Source organism: Gadus morhua, chromosome 16, assembly GCF_902167405.1.
Source record: "Gadus morhua chromosome 16, gadMor3.0, whole genome shotgun sequence".
Classification (NCBI taxonomy): domain Eukaryota; kingdom Metazoa; phylum Chordata; class Actinopteri; order Gadiformes; family Gadidae; genus Gadus; species Gadus morhua.
The window spans coordinates 2,548,724-2,564,905 of NC_044063.1; the positions used below are offsets into that span (position 1 = coordinate 2,548,724).

The 16,182-nt window shown below is 42.4% G+C and overlaps 2 protein-coding genes across 2 annotated transcripts in view; both read right to left on the bottom strand.

The window, feature by feature from the left end:
- Positions 1-16,182, bottom strand: part of LOC115561049 (uncharacterized) — a 97,838-nt gene that overhangs the window by 43,498 nt on the left and 38,158 nt on the right. The window lies entirely within an intron of this gene.
- Positions 4,700-16,182, bottom strand: part of LOC115560668 (vitellogenin-2) — a 434,163-nt gene continuing 422,680 nt past the window's right edge. The window contains exons 1-12 of the mRNA XM_030380125.1: positions 12,185-12,683; positions 11,997-12,071; positions 11,725-11,774; positions 11,579-11,631; positions 11,175-11,401; positions 10,504-10,766; positions 9,958-10,086; positions 9,709-9,859; positions 9,556-9,618; positions 9,093-9,148; positions 6,698-7,154; positions 4,700-5,027 (exon numbers count right to left, since the gene is read on the bottom strand). Coding sequence (XP_030235985.1) covers positions 4,735-5,027; positions 6,698-7,154; positions 9,093-9,148; positions 9,556-9,618; positions 9,709-9,859; positions 9,958-10,086; positions 10,504-10,766; positions 11,175-11,401; positions 11,579-11,631; positions 11,725-11,774; positions 11,997-12,042 — 1,788 coding nt within the window. The 5' untranslated portion in view covers positions 12,043-12,071; positions 12,185-12,683 and the 3' untranslated portion in view covers positions 4,700-4,734. Of the gene's footprint in view, positions 5,028-6,697; positions 7,155-9,092; positions 9,149-9,555; positions 9,619-9,708; positions 9,860-9,957; positions 10,087-10,503; positions 10,767-11,174; positions 11,402-11,578; positions 11,632-11,724; positions 11,775-11,996; positions 12,072-12,184 lie in introns of the transcript that reaches the window.

The following is a 16,182-nucleotide window of genomic DNA, read 5'->3' on the forward strand; positions in this document are numbered from 1 at the left end:
AACACAGACATAAAAAGCCAAATTACACAAATGTTGTATTCAACAATTACTAATAACTAATAATAACACTGTTTCTGACAACGTTATAATAAGGTGACAATATTGAACTAATAAATGAAAATAAGAAACACTTTAGTTTACGTGCAGTAATTCTAGACAACAATGGAGGAAAAAACGGTTTTCCACCAAACATTTTGACGATAATAATGGTCAAAGATCCAGGTTATGGACATCGTGTTGTGACCCATTTTCGACCGACTCCAATCTGGCCGAATGTTAAATAAAAATAACTATATTATAGCCTATGTAATTTATTGATATTGTAGGCCTATCAATTCCCAACAAACATTTGAAAAAAGAAACTGGCCGCAGGACAGCTGTCTGAGCGACCGGTCAGGACGAGACCCGTTTTCCATAAACTCCAATTTGGCAGTTTGTTGAATAAGAATTACTATAGGCCTATATTGTAACGTACATACACCGGAGAGCGCAAAGCAGACATGTGCTTCATGCGGAGGCTGCAATCACCTGGAAACACCTGTGGATTTTCTACCAGTCTGTGGCGGCCCGCGCTCTTTCCAGGGTTGGAGTTAGGTGGGAGCCAGTCGGAGCTGAGCTCCCACCATAGAGACAAGTCTGGCTCCCATGAAAGCATCCAAATATCTGTGGGGTCTCTGAAGACCTTGCGCTCAGTTGTTGTCGGGGAACGAGGGACGGGGGACGGGGGAGACCGTACCGGCTTTTCGAGTTGTTGACAACGCAAGACAGCTCCGTTTCGCTTCGGTATCCGGTTCGCCCTGTCTGGGCTTATTTTCCCGATAATTACCTATTTTCCCTTGCTTAACTTCAATATAACGACTAGGCTATATGTTGAACGGAAAATGGCGTTAATTTGTAATTACAATATTATGCTGCTGTATTTTCAGAGACCCCCACAGATATTTGAGTTTGCTGCTTTCATGGGAGCCAGACCTCTCTCTATGGGAGCTCAGCTCCCACTGGCACCCAACTCGAGCCCTGGCCTACATTGTTTTGTAGCCAAATTTCTTATTCAGATGTTAACCAATTTGCATGGTTTGAAATAAAACAAATCTACCTGTATTTTCTTTATTTGATTAATTTTTGCAAAAGTTTAAATGAAGCAATCACTTCTGGTAATTTCCAGACCGAATCGAGTAGGCTAGACCGCGTCAGTGTGTTTGGGGTTGTTGGAAGTTGGAAGCTATACTCTGTCGACATCACAGAGGTCCTTATGAACTTGGATTTCTTCTTTTGTCTTTTCGAGACCTCCACAGAGATGAAATCATAACTCGAACCCTGGTTCTTTCACATGGTGTGCTTGGCGGGCAGCACATCTAAAGCACTCATTGAGGCTGGACCAGCTGATCAGGCGGGCCGGCTCTGGTCGGCATGAAGTGGACTCTGGTGACAGTGGCAGAGCGGAGAACATCCAACAAACTGCTCGCTATTCTGGACAATGTCAGCCATCCTCTGTCATCAGCAACCAGAGGAGCTCGGTCAGCGACAGGATGCTCCTCATGCATACGCCGACACAAAGTAACCAGTGCAGTCTTCCTGACATGTAATCATTCATGGAATTGAATATATCTGTGGCCATGGTGTTGGGCGGCAACAAAAGTGCACATTAAGTGTCCTCATGCACATCCTCCTTGTGTGTGTGTGTGTGTGTGTGTGTGTGTATATATATATATATATATATATATATATATATATATATATATATATATATATATATATAACTCCCAATACACTAATGTGCGCACAATATGAAATAGATGGCTACAGAAGGGTATGTACGAGCTTCAAAATCATTATGGTCACTGTCATACTGGCCTAGGCGATCGCCTAGGTCCTTTTTATTTTCTTCCTCCATGGGCCCCTGACGGCGTCTGGGCCCCAGTGCACCGTCGATATTTGAGTGTGTGTGTGTATGTGTATGTGAGAGAGAGAGAGAGAGAGAGAGAGAGAGAGAGAGAGAGAGAGAGAGAGAGAGAGAGAGAGAGAGGGCTGTAAAACAGTCTAGCTGCTAATGTCCACATTAATTGATAAAATAACGGGATTGGAAGGGGGGATGGCTGTTTCAGAAGCCATTCCAAAGGGGGATGCCATCCCCCCTCATCTCGAGAGCTGGCTATTACGTAGCCTCTTCTATTGTTGATTGGCTGGTAAGTGGCAGGCTCGACTCAGGCCTCCGAGGCAGCAGGAGATGCGCTTGATGGATCCTGCCTGTTCCATAGCGAGAGCGCCGCTACTGCAGATTAATCTAATAATGGTCACTGGTATTTTACTGGGGTATTGGAGACTTTTACTGGGGCTCGTGCCCCAGTCCACATAGATGGCTACAGAAGGGTATGTACGAGCTTCAAATGTGTGTATATATGTGTAAATATCTCTGTCTCACACAAAAACCCGTTGTCAATATCAGTATTGTCACCAAATCAGTCGACCCGTCAACCTGTATGGCGTAACACGGTGACTCTGTAGCTCTCTCCAACAATTGCGGGGTTCTTTACCCAGGTAAACCCTTGGTCTGTCTTGGATTTAGTGGAGTTAGCAGAGTGGCAATGTTTGTCGTTTTTAACCTCTACAAACTCATCCAACCTTATATGGTGTTGCCCATTATGTGGAGGAGAAACCATTCATAACTGTTGTTAGCTTAAAACATGTCCTCAGAAGTAGCATAGACTAAAATAAGTTACACCAAACTGCAGCCTCTCCTAAAAGTATTATGCAGAGGGGGTTCGGGGCGTCTGAAACACCGGTCGCAATGAAGCCGTACTTAAGATAGGACTCCTGGAATTGACTTTTCCACAGTTTTCTTATTCAGTTTTTCTTTGTTTTTCATTTGAATCAGATTGTGGGCTTTATTTTTAGGCGCACACATTATCGCGTGGCGGAAAAGCATCTGGTGATTTTGAAAATAAAATCCAAAAAAGCCCTGCTCTAAACAATTCCTCTTTACAGCTTGCATTTTGAAATGGAACAGGTAAAAAACTGACAGACGTCTTGGTCACCATTTCTTATACTGGGTGTACTAGAATAATCTTTGTTGCTGATGAAGCAAAGTAATAAGGTGAGATAGTAAAGTCAAAGTATTTTCCATTAAAAATGATTTCAATACAAAGTAATCCTAAATAGTTCCTAGTTCCACATTCCAGTACATTTACACGCTACTGTCCGGCTAACCTTCAGTCTCTCTACTTACTATATGGAATACATGCCCCCACTCACTCTGAAAGCACCTGAGCTCACATTTCTACTCAGATCTTTAGAGCCATGAGTGAAACCATGAATAACGTTACACATGAATCCACTGAAGTGTCAATGGTCACCCAAAAGCTTAACACTGATGTATTCCATTGTTTATAGAATGGTGCGGAATTATATTAATGTGATAATATTTATTAAATTAAAAGTATTGATGGCTATTATGTTGGCATGACAGGTTTAAAAATATCTCAAACAAATGAAGCAAGAAAGCAGCCTTCTCCATAAACCATTTTTATTTTGCCCCAAACAGACGTCTGAACTTTCCTGGGTCAGGATAATGTGACCGTCAAAACCCTGAGAGGTGGATTTTGGTTACATCCATGTTAACATTCACTATATATATATATATATATATATATATAGTGAATGTTAACATGGATATATATATAACATGGATATATATATATATATATATATATATATATATATTAGTGCTGTCAGTTAAACGCATTATTAACGGCGTTAACGCAAACCGATTTTAACGGCGTTAATTTTTTTATCGCGCGATTAACGCAATTATTTTATTTTATCTTTTTATTTTTTAGGCTCAAAACAAAGAAGCAGTAGCCTGACTGCTATGTTCAAGGCAGTATCTTTGTATGTTCATCGTTTAATTGCACTATAGGCTTTTTTTTTTGTATCGTCCTGTTTTGATCAGTATATGCCAATGTGGTTATCAATAAAAAACATTTGCAAAAGGAAAGCCGATGCACTTCTCCATGTTGATAAGAGCAATAAAATGAGAAAAATTAATGGGACAAAGAAATCAAGGGATATTTAGCATAGAAAAAATAATTGTTATTAATCGCGATTGCTCGCGATCAATCGTGAGTTAACTATGACATTAATGCGATTAATCGCTTGACAGCACTAATATATTTATATATATATAAATACGATATGACCCAATGCTAGCTGCCAATTGGGGAGAATTATTAAAGATTGTGCTAATCATTGTGGATTATCAAAAACGTCTAGATAAGCAAAAACAAATACTTTCTTTGGCACAATGTCAACTTGTTTTACCAAGTCTGGAATCACGACCATACAAAAATAACTTTAAAAATATTAAAAATAAATCCTATCCATATTTACATTTTGGGAATTTGGCAGACGCGTTCATCCAAAGCGACTAACAACCACATACACACGGCGGAGTTAACCATGCAATGTTCCATCAGCTCATCAGGAGCAGCTAGGGTTAGGTGTTTCTCAGGGACACAGAAAAGGGATCGAACTAGCAACCTTCTGTTTACAAGCCAACCTGCCAACCTCCTATGTCTGGATATAGGAAAAGCTTAGTACACTTTATATTTGTATGTATGTATAGGTATATATGTATGTAAATGTACTAGCACAGGCAGGAGGTCCTATTCTAAACATGTGTTGAACAATTATGTACAAAGTCGACAGTAATAATTTTCTTTAAAAATACACTCAAAGTTAGAACTGAGCCCCACTAGCAGTAGGAGAAGAGATCAGACCCAGGGTGATGCATAAGGGATTGTCCCTCTTTTTCATGCTATCGATCATTTCCTTACTTGCCGTCTCCCCTTTCCCGATAACCATGTCGATCAGACACCGTGCCATGTCCGTTTTGATCTTCCCCTTCTCCATCACAAAGTCCTTGTCCTCAGTGCTCAACAATTCCTGCTGCCAAAGGTCATCCAGGAGACCTTTGATAACTGGGATTGAAACTCTCTGCACAAATTCAGAACGGATCCTTCGAAGCTCCCCTGGAAGAGAAATCAAAAGGTAATTTAAAATGACAATGAGCAAACACGATAGTTGATTAATTAAACCTATCTTTATTGGGGTAAAGATACAACCGTTAGTCGCACCAACTTTTTCACTCACAACATAAAAAAAGTCATTAAAACGAACGACCTTGATAGTTCATTTAAATCTTTTTTCCATTTTAGATCAATAATTCTAAACACTCATGCCTATCGTACAGAAAAATACAATGTTTTGTCCCTTTTACATTCAGATAAACACAGCTTACTATAGTAACGTGTATTTGCGCTGATTCCATATGCTCTAGTTTTTCCCTGACACTTCCTTGAGGCTAATAGATTTAGAGAATAATCCTATATACTATCACTTTAATATGTAGGAGAGCTTTTGTCCAAACACGATATAGAGACCTTCAAAGGGTTTACTTAGAGGAACCCTCTCATGATCTGCTGGTATCTTTAACCTTTTCGGCTTAAATTGGTTTTAATCTTTTAATTGTAGGCTGTAAGCGAACAGTAAACCAAAATGTTTTGGCTTTATCGGAAAGTTTGGTGACATATTTACGTTATAATCCTTGTTTCAGCTTATCAATACATTGATAACTGTTCAACAACACAACATCTTTTATTAATATGAAGGTTTTGGTCTGATCCAACACAGGGCCGAGATTTGCATTTCTCTCATGTACCTGAACATAATTCTGCCAACACAATCCCTTAATTATGTTGAAATAAGAAAAATCTAAAACTAATAAACACCAACTGGACAGTCTGATCACCACTGCTTTATTTGGGCGATTGAGTGCATGCAGGTGAGCAGGAAGGCATCTTGAGTGAGGGGCGCTGCCCTGCAAAAGACCACAATTGTACCCTTGAATCGGCTAAACTAAGGTTGATCTTTCGTTATATTTCCCCCAGACTATGATTGAATAGTGATTAAATAATGATCACAAAGGTCTATTGCGATGGCTGTACTCTCTGGCTTTGTCTCAGGCGCTCTCGTTGTCGTTTCGCTTGCTAGGGCACACTCTAAAAATCATTACCAATTAGCACAAATTAAGAGGGGAAACAAAATCTTAATCAAGGACATGTAAGCTTGTTTTTTACACCTCTCCTTGTTGAGAAAAATATAATAATGGATACATGCCTTAAAGAGGTTAATCCCAAACCCAGAGAGACAAAAGAAAACTGCACTGGTACTACACATGAAGGCCGGGCTGCTGTGGGAGCAGCTCATCTGGTCATACTCATTCAGAATTACAAACAAAATACATTATGGTGAGCCGTCGGTGGAGCTGGGGTACACAGTAGGACGGAGAGGGTCCAAGGGGGTACATATATTGATGACATTAGTTTGGGAACCACTGAATTACACGAGTGAAGTCAGGTTTAAATCGTTTTTTGATGGGAATAAGTTATTCTAGTTTTTATGTGTCCTGCAGACAACTTGAATAATAGATGGTTGTGGTCTAACATATAGTCGAATAGATTACCTATACATTTGTGGCAAAATGGACAAGACATTGTCCAGATGAACAGGGTGAGACACGTATGTCCATGACTGATTGTGAATATTTGATAGAATTACAGCACAAATGGGTCTGGATTAGTTCATATTGACCATATTGATCAGTTAACTGCAGCTGTAACATACATTTAACTCAACTCACCTTCTGCACCTTCTGCCTGTGTTGCCCTGGAGGGAGCTGGAGGGCTGGATGTGGTGCTGGATGTTGGATGTCCTGCAGCCTGTGTTGCCCTGGAGGGAGCTGGAGGGCTGGATGTGGTGCTGGATGTTGGATGTCCTGCAGCCTGTGTTGCCCTGGAGGGAGCTGGAGGGCTGGATGTTGTGCTGGATGTTGGATGTCCTGCAGCCTGTGTTGCCCTGGAGGGAGCTGGAGGGCTGGATGTGGTGCTGGATGTTGGATGTCCTGCAGCCTGTGTTGCCCTGGAGGGAGCTGGAGGGCTGGATGTGGTGCTGGATGTTGGATGTCCTGCAGCCTGTGTTGCCCTGGAGGGAGCTGGAGGGCTGGATGTGGTGCTGGATGTTGGATGTCCTGCAGGCTGTGATTCACTGGAGGTAGCTGGAGGGCTGGATGTGGTGCTGGATGTTGGATGTCCTGCAGGCTGTTTTGAAACATACAGTTCATCCATACTGTATTAAGTCCAGTAATTATACTGCATATAAAGTAGCCCTGTACAAATAAACTTTAGATAATTTGACTAACAACTACATTTAATTAGTAACAATGTGTAACTGTAACGTTCAACAATAATAACTACAAAATGCATTTCCTCCAGGAAATGCGGTGAGTGCAAAGTGAGTAAATATGTTTTAATTATATGTTTTAATTAAGCCACACACAGTGAGTAAGTGAGTGTGTGTGCGGTAGTAACTTGGAAAAGTATGCTATTGACCTTATCCCTTCAATTCAAGTTAGTCGAGATAAGCTCACATAATGATGAGGATAATTGTACCGTTTGATTCTTTGGAGTCTCAGCTTTCCTATGATATATATCGTTTGTTTAGATCGCATAACATGAAGACATTTGTGACATTGTTGTTAGCATTAAACTTCTACCGAAAGTACACCAGATAAATCACCTAGCCTCTAGCCAGATAAACGGGGGTCTTCACACACAAACGCCTGAAACTTGAAGATCATATATCCAATAGATTCATTCTTTTAGCGCCAATGTAACAAGAAGCACTGGAACTGTTTAAGCTCTACATTGTGTTTCTAGGTTATATATTGACATTGGGCTCCGCAACGTCTGAAATGGTTATCTTTTGTGATAGCCACCTCAGCGGAGTTCACTGAGACCAGAGGCGCTGGAACCGGTGGTGCACAGAAGCGCCTATATTTGGCACCTAAGTATTATATTTGTCCACGTCTTGGCGTCGCAGTGGTGGTTGCAGCATGAACTTTGCCTATTCACAGTGTTGTAGCTTTAAATTACGTCTGTGCTTGCCTCTTGGTCATGACGTCACGTCCACCAGCCAATCCGATGATCCGACCACAGGGTAGGCTACTAACCAGGAAAAATAGAGCCTACGCGAGCGCAGCTCTCAGACCCAGAACCACATTTACGGTCCCGATTTTGGTGAACGGGAGTCCAGAGTCCCGACAAAAGCCTGTCGGGACGCTAAAACGTACCTGGTTTCCACCAACCACTATGAAATGTCCCCTGTTTTTAGCGATTACACAGCCAACATGGTCTTACTATAGCCCGATCATTAATTTGTTCAGCAAAACCTTATCCGTGAGGGCATACGCAACAGGGATGGTCGCACAGGACTCTGATGAAAAACCAACGGACGAGCACTGGGCGAGCGTTTCAGAAGTAGGGAGATACCGTAGAAAAATATGTCTAATTTGTCAATTTGCCATGTGTCTGCCTGGCACAAATGCTCCCGTTGAGTTATTTTCCCTAATGAACAATACTTTGACCAACGAGAGGAACCGCATGACCGTTCCCACTTTAAAGGCGATGCTTGTTACGCGGGCCAATTTCGATGACACCTGTCCGCAATTCCACAGCAGGCTGTCAGCAAACGAGCGAGCCAATTCACTCCTCAAGCTAAAATTGCACATTTAGACGCACCACAATAAATTAAAGCCCAAGGGAGAACTCGCTTAATTAGTTGGATTTTGCACCTCCACTTTTAAATTAATTCCGGCGCCGCTGAATGAGACCAACTTAAAATATATGAAGTAGGTTTTAAATTAAACTTGATTTTGAAAAATTGTATGCATAAATAGTATACATGATATCGAAAATCTGTTTATTTGAAGATTTTTAGATGTTTGAACACGGTCAGAGATTCTATTATAAAATGTAAGGTTTTAAAAGTTGGATATTCAAAAAAAGCAGTGAATTATTTTATTTAGAAAACTAGTAGCTCATGATTCCCAGAAAATATGAACATTTTACAATTGGAATGGAGTCTCTAGCTAAACGTACGTAGGAGGATTAGAGTGCTAAAGTATTGGGAATAAATAATGACAATATAGTAGTGTATTTTCAATTACACAGAGACCACAAATAGTTGGCTAAACGTACATGCTCCAGAGAGAGGCGAGGTGAAGATCGGAGATCAGATGTCCCTTCTCCGGCAGCTGGGGACATCGGCAGAGGATCCAAGAATGATGGAGAGTAGATAAAGTTAGACGATTACAAGCAAAAACATGTAGCTGTAGCATGTAACTAGCCACAACTAATTAAAGCTTTGCTTTCCTCCTCTTCTCTCCGTTTTCTGATTTGCGCAGCTGAAGCCTTGAACCTTTAATTGTGGAAACCTTTGTGAATTCTGATCAGTCGGATCGGTTCAGAGCAGCGTTAAGATGCGCTTCTCGCTTTCTGAGGTTTTTGCACCGTGCATAAAAGTTAAAATATGTTCAACTTTGGGCGGTGGTCCCAGGGCAGCCCCGCTCGTCGGGTGATTCAACGTCCCCAATAATCCTACTATCCGGTTGAAACGCCAACAATGAACCAAAGAACGCAACACCACGAAGAAAAAGTGTACCTCTCTGTCTGATGTTGGCCCCCCGGAACGTCCCCGAAGAGAATGCCTCGTCATTCCAATCAACTGCAGTAGGATTTGCCATAGAAAGTGTCATGAGTCATCAGTCTTACGATGCAAACCGTGAAACAAATTCAAATTGTGTACATTGCTTACCCTCTTTGATTGTAGCAGACCACAAAGGATGACAGTTTCTTATATTTTCTTCCGCAGAGGCCATTAGAAACAATCTGACAGGAGGACGCTCACCGAAGTGTGCTTCAGAGAAGACCTTCTCCGCTAACACTTCTGTGGTGAATATTATCTTCTGTTTAACACACACACACACACACACACACACCTTATTGCACCTTATTACCTGCAGGATAATTACATGTAAATGAAAATTAAAGTCACAACACATACCGAAGGTTCAATTTCCCCTTCTGGCTCGCTTTTGAGGTGGTAGTACTTCCTTGACACCAGCGTACAGTTGGCCGGTTTGTAAATCCTGATGCATTTCTTCCTGTATTTGTTCACCTGTTCTTCAATAGCCTGCACACACAGGAACAGGAGGGGCAGGACCCAATGGTCAGAGAGGGAGGAAGAGTGAGAGGGAGGTATTAATATGGGGATAGATAGTAATTTTCAAGATGGCAGATCACATTAACACAGACGAGCCCTCAAGAGAGGAGGTTAAACTGAATTATCTAGCCACGCCTAGTGCAGTCTAGCATAGCCAAGCCCATCCTAGCCCATTTCAGGCTAGCCCAGTCCAGATAAGCGCATTCTAGGCTAGCCCAGACCAGTCTATTTTAGTCTCACCCAAGTTCTCCCTCCCCTAGTTTAGCAGTTAATCCCAGCTTGGCCTAGCACAGTTTAGTCTAGTCTGTCTGTCTATCCATGAATCTGTTTACCAACACACAGGACTCTCGTTCTATTAGTTAATCGTTGACCATTGTTCTTCGTCACCTTGATATCAGAATCGCTGTTCAAGCCCAAATACACTTGGAAGATGGGGTCTTTTTTGTTCTGCTCCTTGTAAATCAGCACCATCGCGTGGTGCTCCACCATCCATCGATAAATGCTCCAAAAGCTACTTTGAATGGGACCCAGGAGAGACAGCGAGGACACGCGCCATTTAACATGGCTGGCCGTGAAGCCCACCGTCGACTCAATGTCTGCATGGCGATCCTTTACGTGCAGAACACTGAAGCTCAGATCACGCATAGGTTCTGTTGAAACATGAACAATCCTTTATTCGAGCCCGTTGGGAAAGATAACTGCCAGTATGTACTTAGACTCATAAGTTTGGAGAAATATATGCGATAGTAAAATGATAAACATTAAATAACAAGTGATACCAGCGATGATTTTCTAATCCAGATTGTATTTTAAAAATAAGCAGGGATCTTGTAAAATGAATTCAGAAGTCGCGAATATTTTAGGAAAACAACGAATATTTAAATAATATATATATTATATCGAGTTTCAAAAGTCAAGATGAGCTGAGTGAGTCAGCCCAAACCAAGAAATAACCAAAATGGTTGGTCAACAAAACACTGCCAAAGCTGCCATGCACTCAGTATTCAGAGTATTCAGCCTATGAATCCCCCCCCTTCACAGTCAGAGTGTGTTCTTACCAGCAAGGCACAGAGAGTGGGGGAAATGGATAAACTTGAGCACAGAAGAATCCTTGTTGACCACATCCACATCATAAACTGATCCAGCAGGCCTCCAGGAGTCTTTGAGGAACTCAGAGAATTGGAACCAGGACAGGACCGAGTAGCGGACCAGAGCCTGCTCCGACACTTCAAACACCAGACCTGTAGCCGAACACTCATAGGTCCCCTCGCCTTCCAGCTGTACCCTAACACACACACACACACACACACACACACACACACACACACACACACACACACACACACACACACACACACACACACACACACACACACACACACACACACTACAAGAGAATCTGTTTGTGTTATATTAATCTGATAACCCCATGGGACTGATGTCAGGACCGAATGTCACTCACTGGAAGCTCCACTTAGAAATTTTCGTTGGGGTAACCTTCTCATACTCAGGACTCTGTAAAAAGTAGAAGCAAACAACAATAAAGAGCAATACTGAATTTATGTAATGTACATTTAACTTAAAGGTATATATTTTGTTGAAATTCACCTGCTGAGCTGTTTTACATTTTTCACAATGTGACTTGAAGTGCATCTCCTCTGTCAGGATAAATAATTATTGTCAGCAACAAAACCGACAGCATGTCCAGTGTAAGAGTAATGTGGACATTAAGCCCTCAAATAGCAGTTGGCCTCATGATACACTGGCAGGCAGCATTCCCGGTTCAGTGAACCAAACAAGAAGGGAGGGTCAGAGGGAGGTTTGGAGAAGCCTGGAGGTATGTAGCGTGAGTGAAGAACCAGAAGAACCGCGACTCTTACCAGAATCAGAACCGTCCTCCTCTTCATAACTGTCCATCAAAGACATGCTTGCTGTGTCTTCTGTGAGACTCGTCCCTGTGAAAGGGGGATCAATCAAACTCTGAAATGTCTGACAGCAACTCCTCAACCAATCACGGGGAGTTTAGTTGAAACCTCAAACCATGGCTTATTTCCATATATATACATACCTATATGACACCTTTCCACTCTTGATAGTAAATCTGCAACAACAAGAAATTTTGCAGTTAGCAGTGATTGTTTTAGTTTAGTTAATAGTTTCTGGAGGTCATTGTTTGTTACTTAGCAGTGATGGTGATTGGTTTTGTATTCAGTATTGGCCTAAATCAAAGGACAACAGTAGAAACCCTATGAACTTTATAGACACACGCTGTTGCGTGCAGAGCAGCTTCCCCTATGCGTTCAATCACTACCGAGGCAAACAGCAGATCAGAGAAGTCATTTGAAGCATACACGGGCAGCAGCGGAGCACACGGGATGCATCACATTAGAAATGTATTTGATGCAGCATCAAGCCAGCAAACCATTCATTACATCAATGTCACCTAACACTCTGACTGGTGGCAGCGCAACTATTACACACAACACTGCCAACACACTACTTGGCACATGCACATTTTGTGTGTGTGTGTGTGTGTGTGTGTGTGTGTGTGTGTGTGTGTGTGTGTGTGTGTGTGTGTGTGTGCGCGCGTGCGCGTGCGCGCGCGCGTGCGTGTGTGTAAACCCTCCAAAGCTCGACACTGCAACGGCTCCAGCGTGCAGTATTGTGTAAGCAAACCATTCATTAAAACGATGTCAGCTTCAACTCTGTAGCTGTGGCAGCGCACCTATGACACAAAACACACCTTTTTACATTACGTTACATTTATTTTGCCGACGCATTTGACCAAAGCGACCAACAGTAATTGTTGTCAACCAAGAAGATACAATGAGAGTAAATACAATTAATAAAATAAGCAAACTGCTTTAAGTGCTCCATTATTGAAGCAAGAGATAGAGTTTAATTTATATTTATATATATATAAATAAATATACATTGGGGCTGTCAAGAAAATGCCGACCGGTTGGAAGTGATATGGTGGTGGGCTGTGTTATTGCCGCTCGGGTTCCCATGTGAGAATGATTGCGTGCTGGGGAGCAAAACCTGGGAGTCAAATGGGAGGCCAAAGGGGTCCCAACTACGCCTCATTGTGGACGGTTATTGACTTAAATAGACGTAAAATTAAGTGTTTTTGATTACATAATGCCTCATTTTTGCGCCGTTGCATTTTATAACTTATTTTATTACTCCGCTTTTTCACAACCCTACAATGACAAACCTTTTGACGGCTTTTTAACACATATTTTCTTGTAGAATCTAGAAGAAAAGATGTGTTAAAAAGCCAGACACACTAAACATCTAGAATCTAGATGTTCAGTGTGTCTGTTTCCCGATAGTGATTATGCATGCGTTCTAGTCTGCTAGGCTACTGCGTCCAAATAGCCTACTTGAAATAGAAAATCCACATTCACGCCGGTAGTAATCGAATATGCATGTTATCCGATATAAATGTCATCAATATAGTGTTCATGTATTATAAAATATAGATGGAGATTATATATTTCTTGTCTCATCACATGCTATGAAAGCAGAATATTGTTATGGTGCTTGCAATTGCTATTGAACTAACATATTCAGTCCAATGGCAAAAGCTTCCTCCAGAATGAGCAACCACCAAGTCTTCAAAGTAAGACGCTGTAATATTGTCTGAGTCCTCATATAATGGTTTAATCTGTGTTTCCTTCATAGGAGATTACCAGCGGAGTTATTGTGGATTTTATGTTCAAGTATTTGGATGATGCCTAGTGGACAAACTAGATCTAAATCTATTTACGTCCAAACAAGCGGTGAGTATAAATCCCGTGGCCGTGTGCGGACCGCCTGCGTATTTCACTAACAGCGCACCGCGGCGATGTAGCGCCCGCTACGGAGGGTGACGGGCGGAATGTGTCTCTGCTTCTCTGCTCGATGAAAGAGAGAAGGATGGCTGTTCCATCCAGTCAGTGGCGGACTCAGAGTGTTTGAAGGGCAGGGGCGAAAAAATAAAAGGGCACATTCTGGACAACTTGGGGCCCCACCAGCGGACACAGTGGCTTTTCTAACTTGATGGTGTTTTGTTCCCCCAACGGAGCCTTAAAGGCAGCGCTGCCTGGAAGGTCCTATCCCCTAACCTTAGCAAGTGCTGCCTTGAAGGTCTCATTCGGGGCACTTGTTACATCTCCATGTAGCACTTAAAAGAATAGTTGGGCTCATAATTTAAAAGGGGGGTGTGGGGGTCCACCCCCAGAAATTTTTTTGCTTCAAAGACACTGTTTCCCCTTATTCTAGCGACTTTATAAGCACCAAAATGAGTTGTTCACATCATTGTGCACTTGCACATTTTAGCCAAAGAAAGGAGGATGCCTTACTGCTTTCATCTTTCCTAACATTTAAGTAACAATTAGACTGGAGAAAATTCAATGTGCCACTACCATACAGTCTTTGACCGCTGACAGCCAGCTACGGAAACATTTAAGGAAGTTTTCCTTCATGTTGAGGTGATAGCTGACCATTATCGTCTCTCTTGGATGAAATGACCTGCACTTGAATGATCTTGAACGCTCAAAAAATTTACAGTATATACATTTTAAACGGATTATGCAAACTGAAAATATTAAGTTTTTCTAACTTGCCATCTAATTGCGCTTTTCCACTATGGGTACTGACATACTCTTAATCCGCTTTTGCTTCGTTATCCAGTGGAGATTTAAGTACCACTCGATGTACCTGTTTGTCACGGCGACGCCACATGAAAGCAAAGCCTCGCATTCCCCGTTCGTCAGCTACCAAAGAGAGGAACGTCTGTACCTCAATAGCTAACCACAACATGTTTTTTTCGGTTTGCCATATTCTTGCTCCAGAGGGCACATCGTCATCATCAGGGACAACCTAGGGCACTCATTACGTTTTGTTCAAGTGTAAAGGGCAGCCAATAAGGCACTTTCTCTCATTTTCACAACCATAGAGGGCACTTTAGCACACTTTTTCAACCATGGGGGCACCAGACGGGCAGAAGGGCACTAGAAGGGCACCAGACGGGCAGAAGAGCACTAGAAGGGCACTATAAGGACCAGACGAGCAGAAGGGCACTATCAGGGCACTAGAAGGGCACTATCAGGGCACCAGAAGGGCACTATCAGGGCACCAGAAGGGCACTATCAGGGCACTAGAAGGGCACTAGAAGGGCACTAGAAGGGCACTGGAAGGGCACTATAAGGACCAGACGAGCAGAAGGGCACTAGAAGGGCACTAGAAGGGCACTGGAAGGGCACTATCAGGGCACTAGAAGGGCACTAGAAGGACCAGACGGGCAGAAGGGCACTATCAGGGTACTAGAAGGACCAGACGGGCAGAAGGGCACTATCAGGGCACTAGAAGGACCAGACGGGCAGAAGGGCACTATCAGGGCACTAGAAGGACCAGACGGGCAGAAGGGGACTATCAGGGCACTAGAAGGACCAGACGGGCAGAAGGGGACTATAAGGGCACTAGAAGGGCACCAGACGGGCAGAAGGGGACTATAAGGGCACTCATTAAGGCACGTCATTTAATTTTCTTGTTCTAGAGGGCACATCATCATAATTTATTGTATGAAGGAGCACCCTAGAGGGCACCTAATCATGTTTTGCACGTGAAAAGGGCAGCCAATAAGGCATTTCCTCTCGTTTTCGACACTCTTGAAGGGCACTTTTGCGCGCTTTTTCAACCATTGAGCCACGAGGGGGGGCGGTCGGCAGTTTAATTCCGGTAAACCAAATTGTTTCAGTGTTTGATCAAAGTGCCACAAATAACCAAGCTGAGTTTCCTACGTGACCTATGTTCCTCCTGTTATAAACACATTTAACAATCATATAGTTTTGTACTAACAACATGATAACAGAATGAAGGTTAATAATTCCTTGGAAAATAATAAAAAAATACATTAAAAGAACAACTCACTGATCCGAGCAGAAGTTGGGGTCAGACCCAGGGTTGAGTATAGTTCAGGGTTCCCCTCCGTCAGATAATCAACCATCAGGCTACTTTCTCTCTCCCCTTTCCTCATCACCGTATCAATGAGACAACGTGCTCTGTCTTTACTGGTCATCT